General features: G+C 37.0%; 2 protein-coding genes across 2 annotated transcripts; both read left to right on the forward strand.

Moving 5' to 3' along the window:
• Positions 1 to 821: 821 nt before the first annotated feature.
• On the forward strand, positions 822 to 18981 carry DEFB113 (defensin beta 113). Its single transcript, XM_055574403.1, has 3 exons — positions 822 to 879; positions 1985 to 2207; positions 18885 to 18981. Exons 1-3 carry the CDS (start codon positions 822 to 824, stop codon positions 18979 to 18981), a joined length of 378 nt encoding a protein of 125 aa, XP_055430378.1.
• Positions 18982 to 20355: 1374 nt separating this feature from the next.
• On the forward strand, positions 20356 to 22862 carry DEFB114 (defensin beta 114). The gene is made up of 2 exons (XM_055574404.1): positions 20356 to 20413; positions 22726 to 22862. The coding sequence occupies exons 1-2, from the start codon at positions 20356 to 20358 to the stop codon at positions 22860 to 22862; spliced, it is 195 nt and encodes a 64-aa protein (XP_055430379.1).
• Positions 22863 to 27673: the final 4811 nt, after the last annotated feature.

Genomic DNA, 27673 nt, shown 5'->3' on the forward strand with positions numbered 1-27673 from the left:
GCCAGACCTCAAGATTAGTTCTCTGTATCTCTTTCCATTTTTAATGCACTGCTTTCCCCTATGGGTGAGCTATTCCTACGGATGAGTCATTATATGGTATATAAAGAATCACACTGACTATTCTTATAGTATAGCTATGATAATTTTTAATGTAACAGTACTAGAACTGTGTTCTAGAAATATTTTCTGCTTGTAGAAAAATTCCATAAATAGTATCTGTCTCAGGCCATATGACTTTACATGGTGAATACTCATTACTCGGTTATGAGAGTGAAGAAGGTCAGGATTTGGTGGTGTGGACCCTGGCACCACACTACTTAAGAGTCCATTTCTACTCTACCAATCATCACATGTATGATTTGAGGAAATTACACAATCCCTCTGTGCCACAGTTTCCTCAGCTGCAAAATGAGAAGTTTCTATGTCATGGAAATTGTCATGAGGATTCAACTCATTAATCCCTATAAAGTGCTTAGAACACTGCCTAGCGTGTAAGTATTCAAAAGAGCATGTGGCTGAAAATGTTGATATGTGCTTTCAATTAAAGAATAAGGAAGGCTTTAACCTCATTATTGGCTTGTATAGCTGAAAATAAGTTCACATTTGGTTCTTTGAGGTCATAAGAGAAGTCCTCTATTTTTCTTTTGCTGTTTCACAATACTTAATGAATATCTGCTCAATCTTGAATGGCAGTCTTAATCAGCATAGTAATCACTCTGAGAAAGCTATAAAAACAAGAGTTCATCTTTCTTTTATCAAAGAATAGCACACCTCTGTCATTTGAGCTCTGCCTCAACTTCACTCAAGGAACAATATCAACAATGAAGATACTTTGTATTTTCCTGACCTTTATCTTGACCGTATCCTGTGGTCCAGCAGGTAATTTTCCTTAACATGGGAAAAGAGGGAAGGACAACTGTTGTGTTTTGTTTTGTTTTGTTTTTTTAACAAGTGCTTTACTCTGGAAAATAAACCAAATTATAGTTAGGAGATCCTATATGAATTCACAATGTGATTCACTAATTATTTTGTGTGGAAGAAGAAATTAGTGGAGCTGAGAGTTGAGAATATAAAAGGAAACCAGTTACCAACATGGTACAATTAAATCTGTTCATTGCTGTTTTTGATGAGACTATGACTCCTTATATACTCCACAATACCCTGTCTTTTTAAATTCAGTCTAAGGAACTGATATTATAGTTTTTGTCAAAATTAAGCTTTCTACTTCTATTGTTGTTGTTTACTTTTTTGTAACCCCATGGACTGTAGCCCATTGGGCTCCTCTGTCCATGGGATTTCCCAGGCAAGAATACTGGAGTGGGTTGCATTTCCTTCTCCAGAGAATCTTCCCAACCCAGTCACAGAATCCACTGCTTCTGGACTGCAGGTGGACTCTTTACCACTGAGCCACCTGGGAAGCCCAAGCTTTCTACTACTGGTCCAGTAACTTGTGGTAAGGGAAAGAGGTGTTGGAGTGGACGACTATTTAGAACACAAAATATGTAGACTATTTTATCTACATCATTTTGTCTTTTCTCTTGAGAAAATGTGCACAGATTATTTATGAATATTCTATTTACAATAACAAAAAAGCTAATGGCAAAGGAAATATTGTTGGGTAAATAAGTACTTATGTTGTTTGTTGTTCAGTCACTAAGTCATATCCAACTCTTTGCGACTCCATGGACTGAAGCACATCAGCCTTCCCTGTCCTTCACTATCTCCTGGAGTTTGCTCAAACTCACATCCATTCATTCAATGATGCCATCCAACCATCTCATTCTCTGTTACCCTCTTCTCCTCCTGTCCTCAATCTTATAGGCAATAAAATCCATATTTTTTAATATAGTTGCCTGGACATGATTTCAGAAACAAAATCATTTAACTCTATAAACAACTTTATTATTATCTATCTACCTATTTATCCATCTACCTACACAAGATGGTTAAACCTTGATTCATGATCAAAGACACTTTTTCCTAGTTTTACAGAGGAAAACAAGAGAAAAAACAAAACAAATTGAAGAAAGAAAAAGACAGTGTTATCTTGTTCGTGGTGCTTGCAAGACTTCATGCGGCCAATGGGAATACAAATATACTGACTGCGATTTGGAGCCCTGCTGTGTTGCACGGGAATACGCACCACCAGTTCAACCCATCGCTATCACTAAATCTTATAAAACTGTAACTTACACTTCTACTATACTGTATAATACTGCCAATGCAAGTTATAATTCTAGTACATTACATAATACTACACATGTAAATTATACTTCTACTACACTACATAATACTACAGATGTAAATTATACTTCTGCTCCACTACATACTACCAATGCAAGCTATAATGACTTGCATCATAGTACGTATAGTACAGATGTAAATCATAATTTTACTACACTGTCTAGTACTGCAGTGTAAATTATAATTCCACTATATAACACTATATTATAACAATATTGTTAATAAAAATGAACTTTCTACCTTCTACAAATCTATTTTCACATATTTTCTAGACTTCTGGAATATACAACTATATAATGACAGCTAGTGAGTTCAATGTTAGGTTAGTACCAGAGAAATAAAGAAGAGTGGCACCCTCTCCATTAAACCTGCAGAAGTTCTTCTCCACCCACATGGCAAACACCCTCCACACTTAATACTTCTCTTTACCTCTGGCCTGTGCAATAGCCTAGTTATTTTCACAAGATCTTTTAAGTATCAGCTATCAATCATGGTTTATGCTACCTTTCCACAGTTTCAGCAAAAATGCACTTGGGCCTTGGACACAAAGTCTTACACATTTTAGTCATGTAATAAGATCATATGATAATATAATTGTGAGAAAGAGCAATGAACAAAACTCACAAGAAGTAAAATGTGATGAGAATAAGAGCAAGTTAAAAATATTAGAAGATATACTTTTTCTTCTGATGGTAACAACATTTGGAAACTTACAGAAATGCTTAATGATAAAAATCATTTCTAATTCTGCCATCCTGTGCCACTATTTCTCATAATCAGTAACATAGAGAGCCAATACATGAGTCTTCTCTCCTGGTACATAAGAGTTTATTTAATTCCTTCATGTTATAATTCTGTATTTAATATGTCTGTCCTCATCTTTGTCTTCAATAAATCTATTGTGTTTCCAGTTTTCCACATTCCACATTAATTTTTATCACAATGTAAAGCTGTTAACAAACTGTTTTATGAATTATGAATCTTTCCATCAGTAAATGCTTGATATTCAGAATCTCAAGTCTCCACTGAGTGTATTTTTTACATGTAGCTAAAGCACTCCAGTGTTCTTGCCTGGAGAATCCCAGGGACGGGGGAGCCTGGTAGGCTGCTGTCTATGGGGTTACACAGAGTCAGACATGACTGAAGTGACTTAGCAGCAGCAGCAGCAGAGCACACATCTGGAAGAAAAAGGTCAGAGCAAATGAAAACAGTTTAGTCAATTTGAGATTTAAGAAGAAATGGTAAGTCTCAACTTTCTTTTTGCTATTGTTCAGTCACTCAGTTGTGTCCAACTCTTTGCAATTGCATGGACTGCAGCACTCCAGGCTTCCCTGTCCTTCACTATCTCCCTAAGTTTGCTCAGACTCATGTCCATTGAATTAGTAGTGTCATCCAACCGTCTCATCCTCTGTTGTCCCCTTCTCCTCCTGCTTTCTACCTTTCCCAGTGTCAGGGTCTTTTCCAATGAGTCAGCTCTTCGCATCAGGTGGCCACAGTATTGGAGCTTCAGCATCAGTCTTTCCAAGGAATATTCAGGTTGATTTCCTGTAGGATTAACTGGTTTGATCTCCTTGCTGTCCAAGGGATTCTCAGAAGTCTTCTCAGCACCACAGTTCGAAAGCATCAATTCTTCGGTCCTCAGTCTTCTTTGGGGTCCAACTCACACATCCTTATATGGACACTGGAAAAACCATAGCTTTAGCTATTTGGACCTTTGTCAGCAAAGTAGTGTCTTAGCTTTTTAATACACTGTCCAGGTTTGTCATAGCTTTTCTTCATAGAGCAAGCGTCTTTTAATTTCATGGCTGCAGTCATGGTCCACAGTGATTTTGGAGCCCAAGAAAATAAAATCTGCCACTGTTTCCATTTTTTCCCCATCTATTTGCTATGAAGTGATGGGACCAGATGCCATGATTTTAGTTTTTTGGATGTTGAGTTTTAAGCCAACTTTTTCACTCTCCTTTTTCACCTTCATCAAGAGGCTCTTTAGTTCTTCCACTCTTCCTGCCATTAGGGTGGTTTCATCTGCATAACTGAGGTTACTGATCTCAGCTTTCTTACTTGAAAAAATTGATGAACAACACATTCATTAGGAAATACAGTAAGAGTTACAGATTTAAAGGAAACTTTGACATTTTGAGTTTAGATTTTCCTACTGTAAACATGTATGAAATGCAGGAAAGAAAAAATGTACTTCAAATATAGATTTGAGATATTTCAAATATATATTGAAAGCAATGAGAAAATCACTTAAGGGAATCACTTAAAGGAAAATGAAGAAGAAAAAAGTCTGAAATTTCAAGCAATAACATTTAGATATATTAAGAAAAAGTTGGAAACTACAAGGGGGAGTAAGAAGAAGCTAGTCAGTGAGAACTCTCTCCCAGGCTTCATGCCTTCCCAGATAATAATATCCCAGACAAAGAAGAAAAGAGGCAATCCATTCCTACTCTGTGTGTGTGTGTGTGTGTGTGTGTTAGTCGCTCAGTCATGTCCAACTCTGTGACCCCATGGACTGTAACCCACCAGGCTCCTCTGTCCATGGAATTCTCTAGGCAAGATTATTGGTGATTCCTATTATGCCCTGTGTTAATTTTTGATCCACAGAATTGATGAACATAGTAAAATGGTTTTTGTTTTAAGTCATCAAGTTTCAGAGTAATTTGTTGTACACCAATATTAACCAGTGTATAACTTCCAAACAAAACAAAAGTGTAAAAAAAAAGAAAAAGAAATAATACATAATGAATCACAGCCAGGAATTCTGAAATGATGAAACTGAGTTCAGTTCAGTCACTCAGTCATGTCTAACTCTTTGCAACCTCATGAACTGCAGCACACGAGGCTTCCCAGCCCATCACCAACTCCCACAGCTCCATAAAGTCAGTGATGCCATCCAACCATCTCATCCTCTGTCATCCCCTTCTCCTCCTGCCTTCAATCTTTCCCAGCATCAGGATCCTTTCAAATGAGTCAGCTCTTCCCATCAGGTGGCCAAAGTATTGGAGCTTTAGCTACAGCATCAGTCCTTCCAATGAATATTCAGGATTGATTTCCTTTAGGATTGACTGGTTTGATCTCTTTGCAGTCCAAGGGACTCCCAAGAGTCCTTTCCAAGGAAAAACAAGATGGTGGAAGAGTAGGTGGATGTGGAATACATCTCTCTCCACGCATATATCAGGAATACACCTTCAGATACAGACGTGCATGGGGAACACCAGCTGAGAGCGAATCAGAGTACCTGACCAGCAGAAAAGAAAATAAAGACCCACACAAAACTTAGTAGGATGAAGGAACTAGAGGGGGAAAACGGGAGTGTTAGTGGGACTGGACCTGCCCTCAGTGGGTGGGGGAACTGAAGCAAGGGTCCAATCCCCACATCGGGGCAATTGTCTGAGTCAGAAGAGAAACATTTAAGGCTGAGCGTGAAACAGCTGGTCTGTGGCAGCCTAAATGGAATGAGAATCAGACAGTCCTTGCCGCAGCCATACATACCCTAGATGGTGCAGTGGCTGGGAGCTGGATTTTAGGGATTGTGGAGCAATCCAAGGGCGAGGGCTGCTGTTGACTGTGGAGAGATGGATCGAGGGGATGTGAGGAAGGAGACTGTGGTGGGAAATGCTTGTGAAGGAAAGCCGGGCAGCCATGGAAGCAAGGTGATACTGCTGAGTCACGCTAGGTGGTGGAGCAATCACCACAGCCTCTCTCCCTCCACACGCCAGCACTGGCTGCTGAACAATAAAGAGGCTGGCCCATCAAATGCCTGATGCACTGAAGTACAAAGTAGGACCCCACCCAGGGTGCTCCTTTAAGTGCCTTACACGCTGATCAACAGAGTAGGACCCCAGGCAAGGGGGCCTTCTAAGTGCCTGAACGGGGGGAGTTATGGAGAAGACTGGTCAAAGAGGCCTTCTGGTCACCAGCTACAAGAGGCTTGAAAAAAGACTCTGATAGGGCCATAACTCCTTCCGTGGAGGCAGTCCGTGTTCCTGCACGCTTGGCACTTCCAGGGTCCCTGCAAGCCAAGCAGCTGCACTACCTTCATGGTCAACTCTCACTGGGACAGAGCTGCAACAGGCAAAAAAGTCTTGTGCCTATGAACAGAGGATCGCTTCAGTAGTGTCTGACTCTTTGCGACCCTGTGGACTGTGGGCTTCCAGGCTTCTCTGTCAGGGAGAGGGTTCTCCAGGCAAGAGTCCTGGAGTGTTTTGGCCAATAATGGTTGCCATACCCTTCTAGAGCACTATATTTCCTGCTGCCCTAGCTGCCAACTCCCCTGAATACCTGGTGCTGCCAGAACCCTGTGACTTAAGCAGCTGGACCACCGCCACACCTGGCCCTCACAGGGGCAAAGCCAAGTCCTCCAGGGCAGCCTCAGGAGCAAACCGCAGTGGACAACCCATATCCAGAGGTGGAAATAAAACCACAATTGAAACCCAGGGGTGTGTGACTAAGGAAGAAAATCCAAAACCCTTCCAACCAGCTGTACAAGCTGCAGATTAAATCCGCATGATCAACTAGGCAGACTCTGTGTCTGAGTTATATATAAAAGGTTATTGAGAGCTCCCACAAAAGAAAACGCACTAGGTCTGATAGCTGTTGACACTGGAGGCAAGAACACAGAGGAGTAGGAGCAGATCAGAATCTGAGCTGCCCTCACAGCAGGTCCAGAGATCAGCACAGTGTTAGAAGGCATTCTATGGAGGTGAAGTGGACTATGACTCCCAGCGAGGGAAAGGACTCTGATAGCAGTGACTCAAGAAAAACATTTATTAAAAAGTTAAAAAAAAATTACTCATAAGAAAGAAAAACATTTATTATTCTTATGTTTTGACTTGTTCTATATATTCTTTTGGATTTTTTTCTTTTTTTTCTTTTTCTTCCCCCCTCTGTTGTTGTCAATTTTATTGGAACTATGAATTCTAACTAAGCTTTTGAGCTTTTTTCTTTTTCTTTTTTTCTCAATCACATTTTTTATTGTTGTTATAAACCTCTGCCTCTATATTGGGCTTTTGCAGTTCTGAGGAGTGGTGTTTTTTTGTTTTTTTGTTTTGGTTTTTTTTTTCTCTCTCTCTTTTTTTAATTTTAATTTTTTTAACCTACCATTTTTTGGTACATTTATTCCTTTGTTTGCTTTTCCTACAGTTCTTTTCCCCTTGCAGTTAATCTTTAATATATATAAATCTTCTTCGTCTACTCCTATTTAACTTTGCATATCTATTCTTTCTTTCTTTTCTGTCTTTCCTTTCCTCTCAACATATTTGTTAGTTTTGTTTTCGTTGCTTTATGCCCCAGTTGGTACCTTGCTTTAGTCTTGTTTTCCAGTTTGTGCTTTTAGTTAATTTTGTTCTTAACTGGTAAATATAATTCTTGATTTCCTTTGTTTACTGGGTCAATCTATTGTACTTTATTTTTGTTGTAATGTTTTCACTTTGCTCATGGATATACATGTATATGTGTATATTCCATTACTTTAGTTATTATTTGCCTGGTTTTGTAACTGCCATTTGTCTGGGGTTCATCTTTGGTTTCACGTTTTTGGATATTTGTTTTAATCTCACATAACAAACCATTTGTGGAATCCTCACTCCTGACCAGAGGTCAAGCCCTGAGCCTTTAGAGTAGGAACACTGACTCCAAGACCCTAGACTACCAGGGAACCAACCCTAGGAGGTATCAAATAGTGAAAACTCACACAAAGGAAACCACTGTAATACCAGACCAGGCATCACCCAACTACCAATAGCAACCTGTGCACAGGTCTAAAGTTAAGTTGCTCAGTTGTGTCCAACTCTTTGCGACCCCATGGACTGTAGCCCACCATGCTCCTCATCCATGGGATTCTCCAGGCAAGAATACTGCAGTGGGTTGCCATTTCCTTCTCCAGGGGATCTTCCCAACCCAGGGATCGAACCCAGGTCTCCCGCATTGCAGGCAGACTCTTTAACCTCTGAACCACCAGGGAAATGCACAGGTCTAAACAACAAACAAAACAAAAATACAAACCCAATCATCAGCAAACAGGATTACTACCACCTCATTCAGCCTTGCCCATCAGAGGAAAAACAAACAAACAAAAATTCAGCACAAATCTCACCCTATAAAAAGCTTACATAAACCATTGGACAAACCTAAGAGAACAGAAACCAAAAGGAAGAAAGAATTCAACCTTGAAGCCTGGGAAAAGGAGACCTCAAACACAGTAAGTTTAAAAAAAAATAATGAAAAGGCAGAGAAATACTACACAAATGAAGGGACAAATGAGAAATACGGAAGTCCAAATAAATGAAGAGGAAATAGGCAAACTGCTGAAAAAGAATTCAGAATAATGATAGTAAAGATGATTTAAAAAAAAAACCTTGAAAGCATAATGGAAAAAATGCAAGAATCAATTAACAAAGATCTAGAAAAATCAAAGAATAAACATGCAGAGACAAGCAACACAATTACTGAAATTAAAAATACTCTAGAAGGAGTCAACAGCAGAATATCTGAATCAGAAGAACAAATTAGTGAGCTGGAAGATAACATGGTGGAAATAACTTCCGAAGAGCAGAATAAAGTAAAAAGAATGACAAGAACTGAGGATAGTCTCAGAGACTTCTGGGACAATTTCAAACGCACCAACATTCAAATAATAGGTGTTCCAGAAAAAAGAGAAAGGGTACGAGAAATTTTTTGAAGAGATTATAGTTGAAAATTTCCCCAACATGGAAAAGGAAATAGTCAATCAAGTCCAAAAGGCACAAAGAGTCCCATACAGGATAAACCCAAGGAGAAACACACCAAGACACATACTAATCAAACTAACAAAGACTAAACACAAAGAAAGAATATTAAAAGCAGCAAGGGAGAAGCAACAAGTAACATACAAGAGAAACCCCATACACTTAACAGCTGATCTTTCAGCAGAAACTCTGCAGGCCAGAAGGGAGTGACAGGATATATTTAAAGTACAGAAAGGGGGAAATCTACAACCCATATTACTGTATCCAGTAAGAATCTCATTGAAAATCGATGGAGAAATCCAAAGCTTCTCAGACAAGCAAAAGTTAAGAGAATTCAGTACCACCAAACCAGCTTTACCACAAATGTTAAATGGACTTATATAGTCAAGATATACAAGAGAAGCAAAATGATCTACAAATTAACCCCAAACAATTAAGATAATGGCGTTAGGAACATGTATATCAATAATTACTTTAAATGTAAATGGATTAAATGCTCCAACCAAAAGACACAGACGGGCTAAATGGATACAAAAACAAGACCCATATATATGCTGTCTACAAGAAAGCCAGTTTAGACCTCAAGACTCATACAGACTGAAAGTGAGAGGATGGAAAAATATATTCCATGCAAATAGGAAGCAAAAGAAAGCTGGAGTAGCAATTCTCATATCAGACAAAATAGATATTAAAAAAAAAAAGATTACAAAAGATAAGGAAGGACACTACAGAATGATCAAGGAATCAACCCAAGAGGAAGACATAACAATTGTAAATATCTATGCACCCAACATAGAAGCATCTCAATACATAAGACAAACACCAACAGACATAAAAGGAGAAACTGACAGCAACACAATAATAGTAGGAGATTTTAACACCCAACTCACACCAATGGAAAGATCATCAAAACAGAAAATTAATAAGGAAACACAGTTTAAATGATATATTAGATGAGATGGATCTCATTTATCTCTTCATGACATTCCATTCAAATGAAGAAGAATACACCTTCTTCTCTAGTGCACATGGAACATTCTCCAGGATAGACCACATCTTGGGTCACAAATCAAACCTCAGTAAATTTAAGAAAATTGAAATCATATCAAGCAGCTTCTCTGACCACAAGGCTCTAAGACTAGATATCATTTACAAGAAGAAAAAAAAAATGTAAGAAACACAAACACATGGAGATTAAACACCATGTTTCCAAATAACCAACAGGTTGCTGAAGAAATCAAAAGTGAAATCAAAATATTTCTAGGAACAAAAGACAATGAAAATATGACAACTCAAAACCTATAGGATTCAGCAAAAGCAGTCCTAAGAGGGAGGTGTATAGGAATACAATCTTACCTCAAGAAACAAGAAAAAGATTGAATAGACAACCTAACTTTACACCTACAACAATTGGACAAAGAAGAACAGAAAAAAAAAAAAAAAAAAAACCACCCAAAATTCGTAGAAGGAAAGAAATCATAATGATCCGAGTAGAAATAAATGAAAACTAACTGAAAGAAATGATAGTGCAGATTAATAAAACTAAAAGCTGATTCTTTGAGAAGATAAAATTGACAAACCTTTTGCCAGATTCATCAAGAAAAAAAAGAGAGAAGGATCAAATCAACAAAACTAGAAATGAAAAAAGAGAGGTTACAACAGACAATCCAAGAATTCAAAGGATTATAAGAGACTATTATGAACAATGATATGGCAATAAAATGGATAACCTGGAAGAAACGGGCAGATTCTTAGAAAAGTTCAATCTTCCAATACTGAACCAGGAAGAAATAGAAATTATGAACAGCCCAATTACAAGCACTGAAATTGAAGCTTTGATCAAAAATCTCCCAAAAAACAAAAGCCCAGGACCAGATGGCTTAACAGGAGAATTCTATCAAACATTTAGAGAAGATCTAATGCTTATCCTTCTAAAACTTTTTCCAAAAATTGCAGAGGAAGGAACACTTCCAAACTCATTCTTCAAGGCCACCATCACCCTGATACCAAAACCAGACAAAGACAACACAAAAAAAGAAAACTACAGGCCAATGCCACTGATGAACATAGATGTAAAAATCCTCAAAAAAATTTTAGCAAACAGAATTCAGCAACACATCAAAAAGCTCATATACCATCATCAAGTTGGGTTTATTCCAGGAATGCAAGGATTCTTCAGTATATGCAAATCAATCAATGTGATACCCCATAATAACAAATTGAAAGATAAAACCATATGATAATCTCAATGGATGCAGAAAAAGTCTGACAAAATTCAACATGCATTTATGATTAAAACTCTTCAAAAAATGGACATAAAAGGAGCCTACCTTAACATAGTAAAGGCCATATATGATAACCCTACAGCAAACATTATTCTCAATGGTGAAAAACTGAAAGCATTCCCTCTAAGATCAGGAACAAGACAAGGGTGTCCACTTTCACCACTTTTATTCAACATAGTTCTGGAAGTCCTAGATACAGCAATTAGAGAAGAAAAAGAAATAAAAGGAATCCAGATTGGAAAAGAAGAAGTAAAGCTTTCACTGTCTGCAGATGACATGATACTGTACATAGAAAACCCTAAAGATAATATCAGAAAATTACTAGAGCAAATCAGTGAATTTAGCAAAGTTGCAGGATACAAAATCAATACACAGAAATCACTTGCATTTCTATATACTAGCAATGAAAAATCAGAAAGATAAAATAGAGAATCAATCCCATTCACCATTGCAACAAAAAGAATTAAAATCTAGGAATAAACTTACCTAAGGAGACAAAAGAACTGTACACAGAAAATTATAAGGCACTGATGAAAGAAATCAAAGATGACATAAACAGATGGAGAGATATTCCATATTCCTGGGTAGGAAGAACCAATATTGTGAAAATGACTATGCTGCCAAACACAATCTACAGATTCAATGCAATCCCTTTCAAATTACCAATGGCATTTTTCACAGAACTAGAACAAAAAATTTCACAACTCATGTGGAAACACAAAAGACCCCAAATAGCCAAAACAGTCTTGAGAAAAGAATGGAGCTGGAAGAATCAACCTTCCTGGCTTCAGATTATACTACAAAGCTACAGTCATCAAGACAGTATGGTACTGACACAAAAAACAGAAATATAGTCCAATGGAACAAGATAGAAAGCCCAGAAATTAACCCATGCACCTACAGTTACCTTATTTTTGACAAAGGAGGCAAAAATATACAATGGGGTTAAAGACAGCCTCTTCAATAAATGGTGCTGGGGAAACTGGACAGCTACATGTAAAAGAATGAAATTAGAACAATTCCTAACACCATGCTGCTAAGTTGCTGCTAAGTGGCTTCAGTCATGTCCAACTCTGTGTGACCCCATAGATGGCAACCCACCAGGACCCCCCATCCCTGGGATTCTCCAGGCAAGAACACTGGAGTGGGTTGCTATTTCCTTCTCCAATGCATGAAAGTGAAAAGTGAAAGTGAAGTCACTCAGTCATGTCCGATTCTTCGCAACCTCGTGGACTGCAGCTTACCAGGCTTCTATGCCCATGGAATTTTCCAGGCAAGAGTACTGAAGTGGGTTGCCATTGCCTTCTCCATCCTAACAGCATACACAAAGATAAACTCAAAATGGATTAAAGACCTAAATGTAAGACCAGAATCTATAAAACTCTTAGAGGAAAACATAGGCAGAACACTCAATGACATAAATCAAAGCAAGATCTTCTATGACCCACCACCTAGAGTAATGGAAATAAAAGCAAAATAAACAAGTGGGACCTGATTAAACTTAAAAGCTTTTGCATGGCAAAGGAAACTATAAGCAAGGTGAAAAGACAACCCTCAGAATGGGAGGAAATAATAGCAAATGAAACAACTGACAAAGGATTAATGTCAAAAATATACAAGCAGCTCATACAACTCAATACCAGGAAAACAAACAACCCAATCAAAAGTGGGAAAAAGATTTGAACAGACATTTCTCCAAAGAAGACATACAGATGGCTAACAAACACATGCACATGAAAAACTGCTCAACATCACTCATTATTAGAGAAATGCAAATCAAAACTACAGTGAGATATCACTTCACACGGGTCAGAATAACCATCATCAAAAAGTCTACAGACAATAAATGCTGGAGAGGGTGTGGAGAAAAGGGAATGCTCTTGCATTGTTGGTGGGAATGTAAATTGATACAGCTACTATGGAAGACAGTATGGAGATTCTGTAAAAAACTAGGAATAAAACCACCATATGACCCATCAATCCCACTCCTAGGCATATACCCTGAGGAAACCAGGGTTGAAAAAGACACATGTATCCCATTGTTCATTGCAGCACTATTTGTAATAGCTAGAACATGGAAGCAACTTAGATGCCCATCGGCAGATGGATGGATAAAGAAGTTGCGGTACATATACACAATGAAATATTACTCAGCCATAAAGAGGAATACATTTGAGTCAGTTCTGATGAGGTGGATGAACCTAGAACCTATTGTACAGAGTGAAGTGAGTCAGAAAGAAAAAGTTAAATATCGTATTCTAATGCACATATATGGAATCTAGAAAAATGGTTCTGAAGAATTTATTTACAGGGCAGCATTGGAGAAAAAGACATAGAGAATAGATTTATGGACATGGGGAGAGGGGAGGAGAGGGTGAGATATATGGAAAGAGTAACATGGAAACTTACATTACCATATGTAAAATAGATAGCCAAGTGGGAATTTGCTGTATTTACTCAGGAAACTCAAACAGGGGCTCTGTATCAATCTAGAGGGGTGAGATGGGAAGGGAGATGGAAACGAGATTCAAAGGGAGAGGATATGTGTATACCTATGGGCAATTCATGTTGAAGTTTGACAGAAAACAACAAACTTCTGTAAAGCAATTATCCTTCAATAAAATAATAAATTAAATTAAATTAAAAAAAAGTCTTCTCCAACACCACAGTTCAAAAGCATCAATTCTTTGGCGTTCAGCTTTCCTTATGGTCCAACTCTCACATCCATGCATGACTACTGGAAAAAGCATAGCTTTGACTACACAGACCTTTGTTGGCAAAGTAATGCCTCTGTTTTTAAATATGCTATCTAGGTTGATCATAACTTTTCTTCCAAGGAGCAAGCATCTTTTAATTTCATTTCTGGAGTCACCATCTGCAATGATTTTTGAGCCAAAAAAATAAAATTGGTCACTGTTTTCATTGTTTCTCCATCTATTTGCTATGAAGTGATGGGACCAGATGCCATGATCTTAGTTATTGAATGTTGAGTTTTAAGCCAGCTTTTTTACTCTCCTCTCTCATTTTCAAGAAGCTCTTTAGTTCCTCTTCACTTTCTGCCATAAGGGTGGTATCATTTGCGTATCTGAGGTTATTGATATTTCTCCTAGAAATCTTGATTACAGCTTGTGCTGCATCCAGCCTGGCATTTCTCATGATGTGCTCTGCATATAAGTTAAATAAGCAGTGTGACAGTATACAGCCTTGACACACTCCCTTCCCAATTTTGGACCAGCCTGTTGTTCCGTGTCCAGTTCTAACTGTTGCTTCTTGACCTGCATACAGATTTCTCAGGTGATAGGTCAGGTGGTCTGGTATTCCCATTACTTGAAGAATTTTCCACAGTTTGTTGTGATCCACACAGTCAAAGGCTTTAGCATAGTTAATAAAGTGGAAGTAGATGTTTTTCTGGAACTCTATTGCCTTTTCTATTATCCAACGGAGGTTGGCAATTTGATCTCTGCTTCCTCTGCCTTTTCTAAATCCAGCTTAAACATTTGGAAGTTCATGGTTCACATACTGTTGAAGCCTGGCTTGGAGAACTTTGAGAATTACTTTGACAGTGTGTGAGATGAGTACAATCTTGCAGTAGTTTGAACATCCATTGGCATTGCCCTTTTTTAGGATTAGAATGAAAGCTGACACTTTCTAGTCCTGTGACCACTGCTGAGCTTTCCAGATTTGCTGGCATATTGAGTGCAGCACTTTCTAGCATCATCTTTTAGGATTTGAAATAGCTCAACTGGAATTCCATCACTTCCACTAGCTTTGCTTGTAGTGATGCTTCCTAAAGCCCATTTGATTTGGCATTCCATGATGTCTGGCTCTAGGTGAGTGATCACACCATCGTGGTTATCTAGGTCATGAAGAACTTGCTTGAATAGTTCTTCTGTGTATTCTTGCCACCTCTTGTTAATATCTTCTGCTTCTGTTAGGTCCATACCATTTCTGTCCTTTATTGTGCCCATCTTTGCTTAAAATGTTCCCTTGGTATATCTAATTTTCTCGAAAGATCTCTGGTCTTTCCCATTCTGTTGTTCTAATGGGAAAACAATAAAATGGGAAATTATTAAATAACTGCAAAAATTTCCCCTTTGATAAAAGTAAAAAACACTGGCATAAAATGGTCAACATAAACTTTTTTAAGAGCTCTGAAAATTAATCACAGACTTGAAAAAATCCAAAGAGCATATATTCAAGAAAAAGTGCTAAATCTCTAAATACCTTTGTGGCATTTTAACTGGCCTTCCAACTCATCCCAGCCCATTCCAGTAGCCTTGCAAACCAGCCATCTCCCAACTGTAATAGTTAGGAACATACAAAGAATATCTTAGTTCAGTTCAGTCGCTCAGTCATGTCCTACTCCTTGCAACCCCATGAATAGCAGCACGCCAGGCCTCCCTGTCCATCACCAACTCCAGGAGTTCACTCAAACTCGTGTCCATCGAGTTGGTGATGCCATCCAGCCATCTCATCCTCTGTTGTCCCCTTCTCCTCCTGCCCCCAATCCCTCCCAGCATCAGTCTTTTCTAATGAGTCAACTCTTCGCATGAGGTGGCAAAAGTATTGGAGTTTCAACTTCAGCATCAGTCCTTCCAATGAGCACCCAGGACTGATTTCCTTTAGGATGGACTGGTTGGATCTCCTTGCAGTCCAAGGGACTCTCAAGAGTCTTCTCCAACACCACAGTTCAAAAGCTTCAATTCTTCAGTGCTCTGCTCTCTTTCTAGTCCAACTCTCACATCCATACCTGATAACTGGAAAAACCATAGCCTTGACTAGACGAACCTTTGTTGGCAAAGTAATGTCTCTGCTTTTCAATATGCTATCTAGGTTGGTCATAAGTTTCCTTCCAAGAAGTAAGTGTCTTTTAATTTCATGGCTGCAATCACCATCTGCAGTGATATTGGAGCCCCAAAAAATAAAGTCTGACACTGTTTCCACTGTTTCCCCATCTATTTCCCAGGAACTGATGGGACCAGATGCCATGATCTTCGTTTTCTGAATGTTGAGCTTTAAGCCAACTTTTTCACTCTCCTCTTTCACTTTCATCAAGAGGCTTTTTAGTTCCTCTTCACTTTCTGCCATAAGGGTGGTGTCATCTGCATATCTGAGGTTATTGATATTTCTCCCAGCAATCTTGATTCCAGCTTGTGCTTCTTCCAGCCCAGCATTTCTCATGTTGTACTCTGCATATAAGTTAAATAAGCAGGGTGACAATATACAACCTTGACACACTCCTTTTCCTATTTGGAACCAGTCTGTTGTTCTATGTCCAGCTCTAACTGTTGCTTCCTGATCTGAATATAGATTTCTCAAGAGGCAGGTCAGGTGGTCTGCTATTCCCATCTTTTTCAGAATTTTCCACAGTTTATTGTGATCTGCACAGTCAAAGGCTTTGGCCTAGTCAATAATGCAGAAATAGATGTTTTTCTGGAACTCTCTTGCTTTTTCCATGATCCAGAGGATGTTGGCAATTTGATCTATGGTTCCTCTGCCTTTCTAAACCAGCTTGAACATCTGGAAGTTCACAGTTCATGTATTGCTGAAGCCTGGCTTGGAGAATTTTGAGCATTACTTTACTAGCTTGTGAGATGAATGCAGTTGTGCGGTAGTTTGAGCATTCTTTGGCATTGTCTTTCTTTGGGATTGGAATGAAAACTGACCTTTTCCAGTCCTGTGGCCACTGCTGAGTTCTCCAAATTTGCTGGCATATTGAGTGCAGCACTTTCACAGCATCATCTTTCAGGATTTGAAATAGCTCAACTGGAATTCCATCATCTCCACTAGCTTTGTTCGTAGTGATGCTTTCTAAGGCCCACTTGACTTCACATTCCAGGATATCTGGCTCTAGGTGTGTGATCACACCATTGTGATTCTCTGGGTTGTGAAGATCTTTTTTGTACAGTTCTTCTGTGTATTCTTGCCACCTCTTCTTAATATCTTCTGCTTCTGTTAGATCCATACCATTTCTGTCCTTTATCGAGCCCATCTTTGCATGAAATGTTCCCTTGGTGTCTCTAATTTTCTTGAAGAGATCTCTAGTCTTTCCCATTCTGTTGTTTTCCTCTATTTCTTTGCGTTGATGGCTGAGGAAGGCTTTTTTATCTTTCCTTGCTATCCTTTGGAACTCAGCATTCATATGCTTATATCTTTCCTTTTCTCCTTTGCTTTTTGCTTCTCTTCTTTTCACAGCTATTTGTAAGGCCTCCCCAGACAGCCATTTTGCTTTTTTGCATTTCTTTTCCATGGGGATGGTCTTGATCCCTATCTCCTGTACAATGTCATGAACCTCCGTCCATAGTTCATCAGGCACTCTGTCTATCAGATCTAGTCCCTTAAATCTATTTCTCACTTCCACTGTATAATCATAAGGGACTTGATTTAGGTCATACCTGAATGGTCTAGTGGTTTTCCCTACTTTCTTCCATTTAAGTCTGAATTTGGCAATAAGGAGTTCATGATCTGAACCACAGTCAGCTCTTGGTCTTGTTTTTGTTGACTGTATAGAGCTTCTCCATCTTTGGCTGCAAAGAATATAATGAATCTGGTTTTGGTGTTGACCATCTGGTGATGTCCATGTGTAGAGTCTTCTCTTGTGTTGTTGGAAGAGGGTGTTTGCTATGAGCAGTGCGTTCTCTTGCCAAAACTCTATTAGCCTTTGCCCTACTTCATTCCGTATTCCAAGGCCAAATTTGCCTGTTACTCCAGGTGTTTCTTGACTTCCTACTTTTGCATTCCAGTCCCCTATAATGAAAAGGACATCTTTTTTGGGTGTTAGTTCTAAAAGGTCTTGTAGGTCTTCATAGAACCGTTCAATTTCAGCTTCTTCAGTGTTGGGGCATAGGTTTGGATCACTGTGATATTGAATGGTTTGCCTTGGAAATGAACAGAGATCATTCTGTTGTTTTTGAGACTGCATCCAAGTACTACATTTCGGACTCTTCTGTTGACTATGACAGCTACTCCATTTCTTCTAAGGCATTCATACCCACTGTAGTAGATACAATGGTCATCTGAGTTAAATTCACCCATTCCAGTCCATTTTAGTTCACTGATTCCTAGAATGTCAACGTTCATTCCTTGCCATCTTCTGTTTTACCACTTACAATTTGCCTTGATTCATGGACCTAACATTCCAGGCTCCTATGCAATATTGTTCTTTACAGCATCAGACCTTGCTTCTATCACCAGTCACATCCACAACTGGGTATTGTTTTTGCTTTGGCTCCATCCCTTCATTCTTTCTGGAGTTATTTCTCCCCTGATCTCCAGTAGCATATTGGGCACCTACTGACCTGGGGAGTTCCTTTTTCAGTATCCTATCATTTTGCGTTTTCATACTGTTCATGGGTTTCTCAAGGCAAGAATACTGAGGTGGTTTGCCATTCCCTTCTCCAGCGGACCACATTCTGTCAGACCTCTCCACCATGACATGTCCATCTTAGGTGGCCCCACACAGCATGGCTTAGTTTCACTGAGTTAGACAAGGCTGTGGTCCATGTGATCAGATTGGCTAGTTTTCTGTGATTATGGTTTCAGTGTGTCTGCCCTCTGATGCCCTCTCGCAACACCTACCATCTTATTTGGGCTTCTCTTACCTTGGATGTGGGATATCTCTTCACAGCTGCTCCAGCAAAGAGCAACAGCTGCTCCTTACCCTGGACAAGGTCTCCCCTCCTGACCTTGAACGTGGAGTAGCTTCTCTCGACCGTCGCCCCTGACCTGGGACGTGGGGTAGCTCCTCTCGGTTGCCGCCCCTGACAGACAAAAAGAAACACAAAGCACGATTATAAAATGGACTAGGAGTTGGATAGACATTTCTCCAAAGACAATATAAAAATGCTCAACAAGCACTTGGAAATATGTTTAACCTCAATAGCCATCTTGGGCATGCAAATCAGTACCTTGATGTGTTATCACTTCCCACCCACTAAACGGGATATAACCAAACAACATTAACAAATATTGGAGAGGATATGAAGATATTATAACTTCCACACAGTACTGATGAGTAAAGTGTGCAAACACTTTGAAAAACAGTTGAGCATTTCCTAAAATGGTTAAACATGGAGAAATCATTTGATTCTGCAATCCTATTCTCAGATATATATGCAAGAAAAAATAAAACCGTATGACAACACAGCTGCTTTAAATACAGAAAAATTAATGTTGTGACTAAAGTTGGTGGGGAAAAGATAAAGTATTTAAATGCTTAAAGATTCCTATAGATTATTTACAAAAAAATAATATAACTTTCAAATACTTGAGGAGAAGGCCATCACAGAAGAAGGTGTAAGTTGTCTAAATTCTTTTTTTTTTTTTTAACTGGAGACAAAAGATACACTCTGTGGTTGCAAAACAAGGAGAAATTTTTATGTTTATAGTAACCAGAACACACAAAAATAAGAAAATTGAGGTAGGAAATTATATTCATTGCAAGTTATTTTTCAATATTTATTATTTTACTGTGCCAAAAACTTTAAAATAAGTGGAAACTAATTGAGCCTTTCTAGAAAGAAACAGCACTTCATAAATATTCAAGTCACACCTGAAAAAAAAAAAGGTAATAAAAATTAGTGACAAAAGTGAGATGTAATATCCAGACTTTGGTAAATGAGTAATTTGGGGAAGCTAATGAGATGGCTGGATATAAGGTAGGATTTTGGATATGTGAACATATTGATGAATTTTCATACTGGGTTAGTAATTGGAATATATTTTGAAAAATAATCAGAAGTTTAACTGACAGTAGTGCCCATTTGTTTTACATCTAAAGTGGTAAATATTTGTCTCAAGCCCACTCCATGCATGATCCTTTGTGTTGGTATTTAATTGATCACCATTGGTTACAAGAATGTCATGTTACAGCTATCTTCTACATACAGATTCTTCCCTAAAGACTGATTAATATCAAATGTTTTCAATTCTGCCCACAACTCTAGTCAGTGGAGCAGAGATAAGAACACAAAATTAAAACAATTTCCGGAAAAAGAGAGCCTTTCTTCCACTAGAAAACTATAAATAGCAAATGTCTCTTGGCTTTATAGAAAGTGTTTTAGTTGTTAGCAAATCTTTCAGTAGCTTCTTTCTACAAAATGAAGATCTTTTATTATCTTTTTCATTTTCTGTGTTATGCGACCTTCGTTCTACCAGGTAATAGATGCTTCTGGTATGATTGTATGTATCATATGGTTGTTGTTATTGCTCCAGGCTAAAAAAAGAAATATTCAATTATAAATTAGAAAGTGTAGGCTCCTAATAAAATCTTTTGGTTAAAAAATCTCTTGAAAAGAAAGTCTCTTGATGATATTGAAACTCAGTTTCCTATTTTAGAATTGTGCTATACCAATACTTTATTTCAATTTGAAAATCAAAATGCAAATAAAATAAGCTGATTAAGGTGACTTTTTTTCTTCTTGGAGTGTTTATTTGTTTTGATATTCAAGTTATTAAGAATATAATAATTTATTTAATCTTCTATCAGTGAAGACTTCATAATAAATTGAACCCCAGGGAAGATGAATAGACTAAGAATAGGTATATATCTCTTGGGATACCATTAAAAAACTCTATAAAATGATCCAGGATATAGTCTCAAAATATTCTGGGCAATGAGGTGCAGTAAGAATAAAAAGGTAGGTAAAGAAATAGGACCTTAAAAATCTTAGTTGAATTAGTTAATGCATTAGTAAAGGAATACAACAGTGGTTTTAGAATCAGTTAAAAGTGAATCATCAAAATATGTAGCTCCAGTGATGATTACATGCTCTTTTTAATATGTGTTGCCACTGAGGTAATCCAGACTCTAACAAGGGAAATACAAATACGTGCCCCAAAGTGTGTTAATTTGGCACTAGAGAGCTGGAATTTCAAAAGGTGCAGCATGTATTTAGAAATAGAACTGAATTCAAACTTAGAAAAATCTAGATTTTATTACTAATTCCCTACTCAATAGCTTGTGCACACTGCCACTTAGAGAATTTAAGTGGTTTTTCAATGTCCTTAACAAAAAGCAAAGGAAATACAGCAGAATCAATAGCAATTGTAGAAAAGGTAAAATATCTGATATAAAAGTTTGTTCTTGTTATGAAATGCCAGCTGAAATGGACAGAATGCTCTATGTTTGGCCTTTCATAGATCAATCAATAAATAAAAACAAATTTTAAAAAACAGGAAAGGCAATTCAAGATATCAAAGTGAGTGGCTTTGAAAGAGTTCATCAAGTAGTACATATCACTTGCACAATGGTGTGGTTTGACTATTGATAAAACCTTAAAGTAAAAAAAGAAGCAATAAAAAGTGTCTAATCTAAGTGAATACTTTGTGAAGATGTCAGATGAGTGTTTGCTCCAAAGTGATACCATGCTGGAGAGACTAGTTGTGAAATGATGAAATCAGTACTGAGGTTGATTAAAACATGAAGGAATGGCCATTATTTTAGGGGAAGTGCAAGCATAAAATAATCTATAGGGATAGTGAACATAGCATACTATAATAGTTTATATAGTGAGCTTGCCATTAAATGGGCCAGGTTTTCCCTTAAGGACCTGGAGCTCCTTTGTAGCTGTGGTAAAAGCTTTAGTTTTCTTAACTATAAAATGGATGGTAATTTAATTTCATAAGGTTTTGAAAAGATTAAAAGAAACAGTGTAAGCAAAGTATTTATCACACTGAAGACTGCATTGCAATATTTCAAGAAATGAAAGAAGAGGAATAGAAGTAGAAAGAAAAAAGGCTAGAGGAAGCAGTAGAGGATAAGGAGTACAAGGATGTACTCAAGTGCAGCCAGCTCTTCTTTCATTAACAATAAAAATTATACCAATAATATAATAAGCAAAGTATATAAGCAGTAAAATAAATAAAAAGAAAGAAAAATTGTACAAAACAAATAACCAAAGGCATATAAATTAAAATTGCAGTGGATGCCATTTTGGGGGGGATGTAAAATTTACATACACTTTTGGTGGCAATATATAAACTAAAAACTCTAGAATCAAACTCTTTCACCATTATCCTAAACATATATTATGCAAAGATTAAGATATGTAATATGAATTTGTTTATAATAACCTGACATGGTTGTAGGGCAGAAGTCAGCACAATATTGTAAAACAACTATCTTCCAATTAAAAATAAATTTAAAAAATAACCTCATAAAGTTCTAAATGTTATGTAGCTGAAAAATTGATAAATTATCTTATATATAATTTCAAGGGAGTATTGTGTAGTTCTAAAACTTTTGAATCTTGTTGAAGAGCAATATATGTCATGCAATCTAATCATGTATTAATTCAGAATATTTCAATTTTACATGTATAATGGAGATATATAATATTTTAGTGTCTTTTTATTTTTTGGCATTTTGTAAATTTGTTACAGTGTACACATAGGACTTTTTATAATCACAAATAGTACATCCTTAAATTAAAAAATCAGTAATTTCAATTACTCTTCTTTTACTCTAGCCTTGGTGGATCCTGAACGATGCTCAAAATTGTACGGTCAATGTAAGAAACGCTGTGCTAGATATGAAAAGCAAATTGAACTATGCTTGTCACCAAGTAAGATTTGCTGCATTGAGAGGGCATTCGAGGATGATTGATCTTGAAAAGGAATATTTACCTCTGACCAAAGGAGTCGGACACGAGTGGGCGACTGAACTGAACTGAACTGAAAGGAATCATGTGTGCCCCCAGTGCAGAGAGATGTCGGAATTCAATTAGAAGCTCTGTAATAAATAACTAAACCAATATTGTTATCTTCCTTCATAGATGTTAATTATGTCCTCAATGGAATGAGGTAGGATCTATCTTATTTTCTCTAAAAGGTTTGATAGAGGCATGCTGCGCTGTGCTGTGCTTAGTCACTCAGTCATGTCCGACTCTTTGCAACTCTGTGGACTTTAGCTTGCCAGGCCTCCCTGTCCATGGGCATTCTCTAGGCAAGAATACTTGAGTGGGTTGCCGTGCCCTCCTTCAGGGGATCTTCCCAACCCAGGGATCGAACCCACGTGTCCCATATTGCAGGCAGATTTTTTACCATCTGAACCACCAGGGAAGCCCAAGAATACTGGAATGGGTACCCTATCACTTTTCCAGGGGGTCTTCCCAATTCAGGGATTGAACCCAGGTCTCCTGCATTGCAGGTAGATTCTTTACCATCTGAGCCAAGAGGAAAGCCCTGATAGAGGCATATCTTTTGCTAATTTCTTATTGTGGGTACTATATTTGCATCAGTGTCAGACCACTTTTTTTGTGTCTGGTGGTTCACCTAAACTTATACCACTGAGCACTTTCCAATGTAACTATGATCTCTATAGAAACTTGGTTCATGAAAATTAATACTTATAAGTTTGTCAATTGTCTAAATATCTTCATCACATTATTGACATTAACAGACAGGAAACCTAAGTAAGAGATGAATGCATGAACTACAGTAGAACATGGAGATATTTATTGGCCTTTTCGCTCTTCTACCAAGGTTTTTCTCTTTCAAAAAGACATTTTATTTTATATTATCTGATGCTTATGCACTTGACCCTTGAATACCTCAAATTTGAACTGCAAGGTCCACTTACATGTCAACTTTTTTCAATAGTAAATACTACAGTACTATACCATCCTGCTTGGTTGGATTTGGGGAGGCAGAACCACCAATAACAAGGAACCAAGATACAGAAGAAGAGTGGACACAAAGGACAGCTTATAATTATATGTAGATTTTTGGCTGTGTGGAGGGTGAGAACACCTAGCCCCCACAGACAGTGGGGCCTGGCAAGCTATAGTCCATGGGATTGCAAAGAATCAGGCATGACTGAGCAACTAAGCACAGGACAGCACAGCATAAGTACTAAACACGAATAGTCTTTTAATGTTAAAAGTTGGGGGAGAAACATGAAGACTAGAATTTGTTTTTCAGCTAAAATCAAGGGATAAATCTACCCTTTATCAGTATTCTATAATGTCCCCAAACATATTTTCAATCATCATATTCTTTAGAACTAATTTAACTACATGCCCAAGATTATTGCCTTTTTTTTTTTTAATTGAAAATCTGGTGAACCTAGGGAATGTCTACCTTAAAGAATTTGTACCAAGATGGACTTCATATAGCCACCAGGGGTTTAAGTGTTGTGTACCTCAGAGGAAAATGTTGAACTCAAGTAGAATGTATCCATTAGAGGCAAGAAGATTAGCCAGAATCTGTTCCTCTATAGGCTCAAGAACCAGATAACAGTATCCAATTCAAGGATTTGAGAACAGAAGAGAGACATATATAAAGAAATTCAAGGATAAGGAACAAGTTGACAACACTGAATGCAATAAGAAATAAGGCAAAATAACTCAAGATTTACTTTAAAACTTTGAGGAGAGGGATTCTGGAAGATGGTTACCAGCAACACAGTTTTTTAAAATAGAACAAATAATAGTAAAACCAAAATGCGTGAAAAAATTATAACAAACTAGGTGACAAGATATCTCCACAAACTTTATCATAAAAATGGGTGGAGGGGGGAAAAAACACCAATAGCTTAAAGTCTATTGTGAAATCTGTATCTAATGGGAGAAATTAGATGGAAGAAACGCAGCCTTTCTTTGGATGTGCAGAAAAGTGGAGTCCCATACAATGAATGCTGTTGGAAGAAGAGCATACCGATTTGTTTATATCAGCTATAACTAGGAGGGATTTTTCACTTTAACAGTAGGCAAGTGAAGTGATTAGCAATATATGAAGGGGTTGAGAAAATCTACTCCTATGAAATCCTGAAATTGAGCAGATAGGGATCATTTCCAAGAAACACCTCCATATTAAGAAAAACACTACTGGGAGTGGAAAGGAAACTTGGCCACGACTGGGAAAATTGAGGAAAGGGAAAATGAGTTTTAACTCATGCCTGCAGTCAGTGGAAGATCTGTATCCAGAATTCCCATTTCCCAATAGCCTGATTCGGTGTTTTAATTAAGAACAAAGATCCATGTACATTATCCCCAATTCTAGAGCTCCAACCAAGGTATTGACAGCACTATGTATTGACTTGCTTTTCATATTTCACTGAACTCTGACTCCAAGAGATACCACTCTCTTGGAGCCTCAGCTGGATTTCAAGTAAATTATGAAGTCTTAGAAAGGATTTATATCTATTACTTTGTCTTTCCTCAAACTTATAACAGGCTTGTAACCATAGTAGATATTAATCAATAAATGTTGGAAAATAATAAGAACATTTATCCTAGACATTTCAATTTTCCACCTGTTCTTTTTTCCATTTCAAAGATATTTATTAGATGCCCATTTTCATTGAAATATAGTGGATGTACAATATTATATTAGTTTCAGGTGGACTATATAAAGGCTTGACATTTACATATGTTATGAAATTATCACCATGATGTCTAGTAACCTTATGTCTCCATACAAAGTTATTACAGTAGTATTGACTATTCCCTGTGCTATGCATTACATCCCTGTGATTTATTTATTGCATAACTAACTCGAGGTTTGTACCTCTTTTTCCTTTCTGGTAACCACCCATTGGTTCTCTGTATCTGTAAATCTGTTTTCATTTTGTTTTATTTAATTGTTTTGCTTTTGAGATTCTGCATATAGGTGACATCATGAAGTATTGGCATACTGTCAGTAGGAGGAACATATATTTTTGAAACTCCTGAATCAAAGTACATTTTTAATGTTTATACACAGGATGTCATGCCTCTTTTTCCACAATAAGCCCCCAGGTCTTGATTGCTCTTTAAAGAACAAAAAATGAACAGATGTTATGAAACATGTCACAAATGCATTTATTTATATTTTTCTAATTCCAAGTGAGTTAAATATTTTAGGTCAGTTTACTGGCTATTTTCATTTATTCTCCTATGACTTGCTTTTTTTCATAAATAGCTCTTAATTTTCTTTAGAATGAATTGTAGTTTTAAAATAATTTGCACTCACTTTTTATGTACAATAACCCTTTGGCTATTACATGTTGTAAGTATTTTTATTTAAGCTTTTCTGGATTTTCATTCATAAAGAAATTATAAATGTGTATACATTAAATAATATTATATTTTGTATAACTATTAAGGCCTTTCTTCTTGATTAGAAAGTCCCTCCCTGTAACAAGATTATAAATATGTCCATATTTATTTTTATATATTCTATATGCATGCATGTATAAATATACATACAGATATACATATATTTCATTTTAAAGAATATAATTATATATAATTTTATTAATATTCAGCATATGTTAGCAGACATGGGTTTTTGCACATTTTTTCTGATAGTTTGCTGATCCCAACATCATTTGTGCCACATTTGTGCCACATTTTCCACACAGATTTGACATGCTATATTCATGAGAAACTAAATTTATGAATATACATGTGGACCTGCTGATCAATTGACCAATTTTTTAAAAATATCATCTTATTTTGAATACTGTGACTTTGTAGTATACTGATACCTAGTAAAGTACATCTTTCTTTGTGCTGTTTTTTAGGTTATTTTGTCTTTAGATCTTGCCCTTGATCCTATCTGCTCAACCATCAGAAATCAATATTACAACTCTGATATCACAGAGAGTCTCACTTTCTTGGGTTCTTATAGAAGTTTCTTCTTTTGAAGAACAAAGAGACTTTGCTATTGTACTTTTATTCAGTACATGTGATAGACTGTTAATTAAATTATTAGATGGGTGCTGTGCTTTGTCTTATGAATACCAGTTGAAATGATGTGCAATATGATTACTTAAAATATTTAACAAGTTCAACCAAAGTATTCCAGAAATAGCAAAATTATTTTTTTAAAGCCATACTAACAGGATTAGATAGCTCAATGATTTCATAATAATAATATCACATAATTTTCTAGTATTTTACATTTACAAACATTTTTATCTTTGCTATGTCATAATCAATGAAAGAAATCAGAGCAAAATCACATTTTCACTGGTGAGATTTAAATAATTTAATCACACCTTTCATTACACAGTGTAGAAGGCAAGTCAAGGGGTGTGACTCTGGTATCTAACATCTTGGGTTCAATTGCAATCTTTACTATTTATTAACTGTACCAAGATGGGCAAATTATTTCATCTCCTTATGTCTCAGTTTCCACATTTATAAGCAAGAAATAATAATTTTACCTACCTTGTAAAGATAAAATGAGTTAACATATAGAAGTAGTTCAAAACAGTGCCAAATGTTAGCTTTTATTGCTCAACAATCAAAACATAGTCAAAGCTATATAGTCATTCTATTAGTCTTATACAGATGTGAGAGTTGGACCATAAAGAAGGTTGAGTGCCAAAGAATTGCTTTTGAATTGTGGCACTGGAGAAGACTCTTGAGAGTCTCTTGTATTGAAAGGAGATCAAACTAGTCAATCCTAAAGGAAATCAACTCTGAATAT

Source organism: Bubalus kerabau, chromosome 3, assembly GCF_029407905.1.
Source record: "Bubalus kerabau isolate K-KA32 ecotype Philippines breed swamp buffalo chromosome 3, PCC_UOA_SB_1v2, whole genome shotgun sequence".
Classification (NCBI taxonomy): domain Eukaryota; kingdom Metazoa; phylum Chordata; class Mammalia; order Artiodactyla; family Bovidae; genus Bubalus; species Bubalus kerabau.